General features: G+C 47.9%; 2 protein-coding genes across 2 annotated transcripts in view; both read right to left on the bottom strand.

The window, feature by feature from the left end:
• Positions 1–7,256, bottom strand: part of LOC106809517 (histone-lysine N-methyltransferase 2A-like) — a 9,020-nt gene extending 1,764 nt beyond the window's left edge. Inside the window, exons 1-8 of the mRNA XM_014812611.1 lie at positions 7,090–7,256; positions 6,297–6,418; positions 5,945–6,055; positions 5,440–5,577; positions 3,662–4,093; positions 1,225–1,317; positions 451–570; positions 98–208 (exon numbers count right to left, since the gene is read on the bottom strand). Coding sequence (XP_014668097.1) covers positions 98–208; positions 451–570; positions 1,225–1,317; positions 3,662–4,093; positions 5,440–5,577; positions 5,945–6,055; positions 6,297–6,418; positions 7,090–7,111 — 1,149 coding nt within the window. The 5' untranslated portion in view covers positions 7,112–7,256. The remainder of the gene's footprint in view (positions 1–97; positions 209–450; positions 571–1,224; positions 1,318–3,661; positions 4,094–5,439; positions 5,578–5,944; positions 6,056–6,296; positions 6,419–7,089) is intronic.
• LOC106809516 (histone-lysine N-methyltransferase 2A-like) overlaps positions 7,243–7,482 on the bottom strand; it is a 6,552-nt gene continuing 6,312 nt past the window's right edge. Inside the window, exon 9 of the mRNA XM_014812610.1 lies at positions 7,243–7,277. Within this exon, the coding sequence (XP_014668096.1) occupies positions 7,258–7,277 (20 nt within the window). The 3' untranslated portion in view covers positions 7,243–7,257. The remainder of the gene's footprint in view (positions 7,278–7,482) is intronic.

Genomic DNA, 7,482 nt, shown 5'->3' with positions numbered 1-7,482 from the left:
ACTGACCACACACAAGACTCCATGCCCACTTCACATTCGCACTCTCAATCAAATGTTTGCGCGCCCGCCACTAGATGGCGCCACGGTCGACGCTCACCTCCTCCTCTCCGTCGCAGCCGCACAGGTAGCAGACTTCGCTGAGCTGCTGCGCTCCGACAGATATCACACTGGCGCCGTTCGCCCAGATCGCATCCTCATCGTAGTCGTCCTGCAACGACGAAGCCAAACACGAACAACTGAACAACATGACCAACTGAACAATGTGAACAACAAGAACAACTGATCTAGAACCACATGATGACAAACAATGTCAGAGCGACTTATTTAGTCGTTATCATCATCACGAGACTTCGACGACGTGACGTCTCTCCCGAAAACACAGTCCTTGTTAAAAAAAACGTCATACGACCCTCGCACAACCTTGCACAACCTCGCGTGACCTTGACATACCACAAAGTCGACCTTGAGCAACCGGGGAGCCTCGAGGTCCTCCTCCTCCCAGTCTCCGGCGAGCTCGGCCGGCTTGTACGCGTGCAGCGGCTTCCCCTCGACGCGCGTCAGCTGCTGCGCCTATAAACAATAGAACATCCCGTCGTCAGGCGGAAGAAGCTCGGTGACATTCGTTGCTAGCGGCAACGCGAGCGAGAGCGGGGACCAAGACGACAAATGCTTACTACGTCACGCACACGTTTCCCTCTGCATCGCAAATGCACCGCACAAACCTACGCTATGCGGACACATGTAGCTACGTGACCTGCACCCGGTCTGCACAGGATAGGCCAAGATACAAATATCCGGATATTTTTGAAGATATTTAGAAGTTTTCGGACTATTTAGAAAATTCCTTAATATTTAGAAGATAAAACACAATTTTCTCAAATATTAAGGATTTTTAAGGATGAGTTTGTCCTTTTCTGTTAAGAAAAACCATCCAGCGGTGCAAACTGCATGCAGTGCCCCTTCGTACACTCAGGATACCACTGCCACAATGCTAGCACTATTTTTAAAGTGGGCGGAGCTCCGGGGAAAACCAGCGAATGGAGATTCGTAAACAGCGTATGATTTTTTTCGCACACAATAAATATGTTTAAAAGACATTATCAACATTACATGGCAACACTACATGACAACATTACATGGCAACACTACATGACAACATTACATGGCAACACTACAATGACACAAATGTAAACATCGATGAATATAAGTGATAGATAGAATTACCCATATGTTTTGGTGTTTGGAAGGTTTTCTTGGGTAGTGTTTGCCTAGGCACGCAGCGTGGTACATGTTCTTGCATTTGTGACACTGCAGTAGCTAAAAAATAAAAATCGTACACAACTCGTTATTAATACTGTTGCAACATAATAACATATACACACGCAGCGTGTACGTGTACACGTTACTATACCTGGATATTTCTTGCAAACTATATATTACTGTGCTCCTTAAATATTCAATTCAATTCAAATTACTTTATTTACACTTATGAATTACACTTTGGAGGTAACATATTAGTTAAACAAGTTAATAGGCAATGCTGATAAAATTAAAACAAATAAAACTAAATAAATAGAAGTGATGATGGGGGCGAAACGACAATTCAGTCTTCCAGTAGATTACGAAATAACAACATAAGAATGACGTAGGATTTTTTTTATAAATATGGAACCTGATAAGAATATAAATTTAGTATAAGTGTGTGTGTGTGTGTGTGTGTGTGTGTGTGTGTGTGTGTGTGTGTGTGTGTGTGTGTGTGTGTGCACGCTCCTAGCAGAAACAAGTTATGAAACCAAACAAAGAAAAAGAATTAGTATATAATGTGTTTATTTTAAAATAAAGTGATTCAATTGAACAAACGAATGGATTCAACCAACAAGCTAGTGGGCGTAGCCGCCAAAGACACATGCCACAACTACCCTTGCTCAAAACTGCCAATATTTTCTCTCATGAGTTTGTAAAATTTCTACATACTATAGTACCGTAGTGGAATCAATCGTGTATTGGAGGTGATTGTGAAAGATAAAGGTTTGTAAAGTGGATGCGGTTTGTGGCAGAAATAAGATTTTGAAGGGAATGTTTGTGGAGCAGGGGTTAAGGTGTGAAAGGTGTTTGGCTTGGGTATACATGTCTGTTACATGGAATGAACGTCTGGTTTAAGTGTACACACATATTTGAACGTGGGTCATGCCAGGTATGCTAATTATTAATTATTAATTACTAACAGATGAACGAGTCATCGGCTACCTCTCATCATAGCCGGAAATCACGATGAAATGACACCAGATGTCACCAGATGACCTTCTGTGACTTTTGATTTTGGTCCCACATATTGCCACTCGCACAATAGCGCCAGACGCTCAAAAACTGCGGTTACTACGGCAACCGTCGACACCGCTCGAACCGCGGACGTTCTATTGTCGCGCGTTACTCCGCACGTGACAGCCTAAGATTCTTGACGCTGGGATAACACAAGGTAGGTGGACACGTGTTTTCTTCTGAACCCTGACAACCGCGCAATCTAGTCTCTGGCACTTTACTAGCAAATCCACATGAACATCGTTAGGAAAAAATGTTACAGATTTGCGGCAATTAATGAATCATTCGAATGGGGCCTTGATTACATTAATTAATCAAAGCCGGTGCTGTGAGATCACGACGAAACGATCGACGATAAAACGCGCCGCCGATGCATCATGTCAAACGACCTTGAGACAATGAGACGTGACCTCCACGTCCCTCCGTATCACAGCGATGACTGCGTTGCCATGGATACCGTGGTGCCGCGAGCGCAAGTAGCGCTCGGACGAGCGACGAAGCGCGCGAGGACGAACGACAAAAACAAACGCGTCACTTCGTCCGACGTCTAAAGCGACGGCAATGCCCAATGCGAAATATACAACCCTTAAAAAATCTACACTAATGCCAAACATATTAGGACGCATAACGAAACGATACACTTATAAATTCTAACCTACTATACTAAATTCAGATACAAGATATACTAAACTTAAACTGATACAGATGCTGCTATGTGACAGGCACTTCGTGAGGTGTAAACAACGGTGTCACTTCTAAAAATCTGACAGGCACTAGTGATAACAGACAGTCGTTCTGACCACCGTAAAATGTTTCTACATAAGCGCGTATGTAGCCCATAACTAAGAGATTGCCATAGCCCAAAACTAATTGAATAGGAGGGAATAACTCTTGAACTTGGCTAACTGTTGAGAGCCACATGTATATAATTTATATACTAGGCAAAGATATAGATGGGCCATTGCCCCTAATAGAGGTATTGCTGGAAAACACACACATTTGTACTATCATACAGTTTTAAAACGATCCGTCATAAAATACATGAACAACAAAAACAATGATAACAGAGCAATTAATAAGATAATTCACATCAATTCAACACACATATGAACATCTTTATGTACAGAGTGAGCTTAGAGAGAAAACCAAGCACGCACAGAGAAACACGGCCTTCACAAAACAAATCTGTCCATATAAACCTGCTCGCGATAAAATCTCATCATGAAGTATATTTCATGGCCTTGGAATGATTATTTAAGCGACGCCGGTAGCATCAGCAGCGCCATCTATCATCTTCTTGTAATGACCATCAGAGCCACGACGTCGGCGTCATCAGCGCCACCTGGTGTGCCCACTGTAAATCCTCGTCTTCGATGACGATCTCCGCCTTGCCGATCTTCGCTCCCCGCAGCTCCGTGAACCCTGACCCCGCCTCCGCCGTAACCGTGGCGACGCGTCCGCCAGCCTCAGTGTTTCGGCTCGTCGTCGCCGCCGCCGCCTCCTCCATAAACAAGTGAACGGCTACGGGCAGAAGAGCGCCGGCCACCGGCTCGACCGTGACGGGCGTCAGCGCGCTCTGGTGGTCGTCGCGGCTGGTGGCGCGTCCTGGTGGGCACGACCCCGCGTGACCTGCCCCCGCGCTCGCGTAGGAGGGCGGGTCGGCGGGATAGAGGGCGGTAAGGTGTGGGGCGGCGACGCCCCGATCCTTGTGACCCACCCCAGAGAAGGAGACGGTAGGTTCCAACGGAGTCAGGTCTGCCAGCTCCACTGCGTTCTGGGGGAAAACCAGAGAACATCTGTTGAGTACAGAGCTAATACGCACGCTACCGTACCTCTGCTTGCGCTCTCTCTCTCTCTCTCTCACACTCTCTTTCTCTATCCCTCTCTCTCGCTCTCTATACCTCTCTCGCGCTCTCTCTTCCTGTCTCCCTCTCTAACTCCCTCCCCTCTCTTTCCCTCGGTCTTGCTCCTTTCTATCTTGCTCTCATACTCTATTCTTCCTCCTCCTCCTCCTCTCTCTCTCTCTATCTTTAGCTCTCTCGCTCTCTTTCTCTCTCACTCCCTCTCTCTCTCTCTCATACATTCCCACACATGCCACACAAGTACAGGTTAGAACAGATGTGCGTGTCATCATGATATCATCATGACATCATCATACCCTGATCACCATTGCAATCTCCACTTCTACCTCTCAAGCTGCCGTATTCACTCTGTACTCAACAAGCTCCCGATTTCCTCCCATGTTACAGCATTGCCACGTGAAACGTTCTTCCACGTATCATTTATATGCAGATGACACTATTTATCTATTATATATCCATATAGCTTCATACGTGCAATGGTGCATATACTACATCTACGTATCTATTCATTCATCTATTAATCTACCTGATATGCATGTATATCTATTTTATTTTATTATTTATTACTTTATTATTTGTATTATGTATTTATTTAATTAATTATTTATTTATTTATTGCTACGTAAAAGATCACCTAATCAACTCAAAAGTATTTTTGAGCAGTTAGGGCTTACAGGCTTACTGCTGCTACTTTTTATTCTTACTTTCCAATTTTGGAAAATAATCCGGAGCACCGTATGCATGGTCATCATTGGCTTTATTAGTGGGTAAAATACAGCAGCCTTCCTTCTACCAACAAACGTAATTGTCATCGATACATCGCGAGCCACTAGTGATCGTGAGCGCGAATGCTTGCTTCGTAACCGGCGGCAACCATCATGCTACGTGGTCTGCGTCACGCTGTGTGTAGTGATTGTATGCGTCATGTCATGTCATGCCATATCATGTGCTACTTTATCACGCAGCACATGGAACCATGGGAACTAGCATTAAACCAGCACGGTAGGTAGAGCAGCAAGGCCCGGCGGGGCAAGGTGGGAACCAGCACGTGAGTCGCGGAGCGGTGGGGACCGACAGGAGATTGGAAACTAGCACGCAAAGTGCAGAAGCGACGGGGACCGACAGGAGATTGGAAACCAGCAAGCAAGGTACGGAATGGTGGGGCCCGACAGGAGATTGGGAACTAGGAGCGGTGGGGGACCGACGGGGGAAGGCGGGAATCAGCATAATCTGACAACGCGGAGCGAGGAGGACTTACGTTTTCCTGCTGGCCGCACACCTCGCAGTAGAGGCACTTGGGGCAGATCCAGGTTTGCCACGTCGCCGCCGTCGGTCTCTCATCCTCGTCAATACAGAAGTCGTGGAACGGCTCCGAGCACACGGTGCAGTAGACAAACTACACGAGATAGAGAGAGAGAGATTATGCTACGGCCACAAGAGAGAGAGAGGTCACGCTACAGTCACAAGGGGAAGAGAGCAAGAGAGGAGGGAGGGAGGGAGGGAGGGAGGGAGGGAGGGAGGGAGGGAAGGAGGGAGGGAGGGAGAGAAGGAGAGAGCAGGAGAGCAAGAGAGCTAGATAGGGTGAGAGAGAGAGACAGACAGACAGAGAGAGAGTAGGAGAACAGAGTGGGGGCGAGGGGGAGAGGTATAAGGAGACCAGCGGTGCACTGACCACACACAAGACTCCATGCCCACTTCACATTCGCACTCTCAATCAAATGTTTGCGCGCCCGCCACTAGATGGCGCCACGGTCGACGCTCACCTCCTCCTCTCCGTCGCAGCCGCACAGGTAGCAGACTTCGCTGAGCTGCTGCGCTCCGACAGATATCACGCTGGCGCCGTTCGCCCAGATCGCATCCTCATCGTAGTCGTCCTGCAACGACGAAGCCAAACACGAACAACTGAACAACGTGAACAACTGAACAATGTGAACAACAAGAACAACTGATCTAGAACCACATGATGACAAACGATGTCAGAGCGACTTACTTAGTCGTTATCATCATCACGAGACTTCGACGACGTGACGCCTCTCCCGAAAACACAGTCCTTGTTAAAAAAACGTCATACGACCCTCGCACGACCTTGCACAACCTCGCGTGACCTTGACATACCACAAAGTCGACCTTGAGCAGCCGGGGAGCCTCGAGGTCCTCCTCCTCCCAGTCTCCGGCGAGCTCGGCCGGCTTGTACGCGTGCAGCGGCTTCCCCTCGACGCGCGTCAGCTGCTGCGCCTATAAACAATAGAACATCTCGTCGTCAGGCGGAAGCTCGGCGACGTTCGTTGCTAGCGGCAACGGGAGCGAGAGCGGGGACCAAGACGACGAATGCTTACTACGTCACGCACACGTTTCCCTCTGCATCGTGTCTCGCCCCGATTTCATCGCAAATGCACCGCACAAACCTACGCTATGCGGACACATGTAGCTACCAGGGGAAAAAATACACGGGGGCGGCGGGCGATTTCGCCCCCGAAATGCCAAAAAGAGCCCCCGAAAAACATCAGCATGCCGCCCGCATTTATTAAAGGGGAGAGAGCCGGCGCGAGCTCCGGGGAAAACCAGCGAATGGAGATCGAAACCGAGCTTATGATTTTTTTCGCTCAAACACAATAAAATGTTTAAAAGACATTACATTTGAAATAACTGGAGATAACTCCGTTAACCGAGCAAAATTTGGGATATTTAGAACGAAAAAATGAGATATTTAGCGATTTTTTGGGATGCAATTGTCCACCCCGCGAAAAGACATATTTTAGAGGCCATTTTATTTCGGCAGATACTATTGATATCACTAAGGCCTAGCACACCGGCGCCCACCCAGCTATAGTTTGGAAGACCCGCCTTGAAGCTTTACGCAGCGCCGACTAGCCGCGACCCAACTTGAGCTCGGACAGCGCCACTCCATTGAGCTTGCGCAGCGCTAGCATCTTCTTGCTGGGCCGGCCAGCCCTCCTTAAGCCGAGCACCAGCTTCCTCGTGACCGCGCCTGCGGACGGAAGCTTGACGGAGAAGCCATCCCCTTCTCCACGAACAGCGAGCTGCGACCTGCGTGCGACGCGATGCAGCGACCGGCTCAGGCTTCGGAACGCTTCGCACGAGCCCACTAGCGAGAGAGAAGACGGCAGTAGTACGGGGCGGCGGGGACAACGAAAACCAACATGTCTCGAGACACACGAACTACAAAACCAGGCTTTATTTTTATAGATATAATATATAATTTAATAACTATATATATATATAATATGATATTATATATAGAGAGAGAGAGAGAAAAAGAGTAGAAAGTCCCCACACGCAG

This window comes from Priapulus caudatus, unplaced genomic scaffold (genome assembly GCF_000485595.1).
Source record: "Priapulus caudatus unplaced genomic scaffold, Priapulus_caudatus-5.0.1 Scaffold360, whole genome shotgun sequence".
Lineage (NCBI taxonomy): Eukaryota > Metazoa > Priapulida > Priapulimorpha > Priapulimorphida > Priapulidae > Priapulus > Priapulus caudatus.
This window is presented reverse-complemented; position numbering and strand designations above follow the sequence as displayed.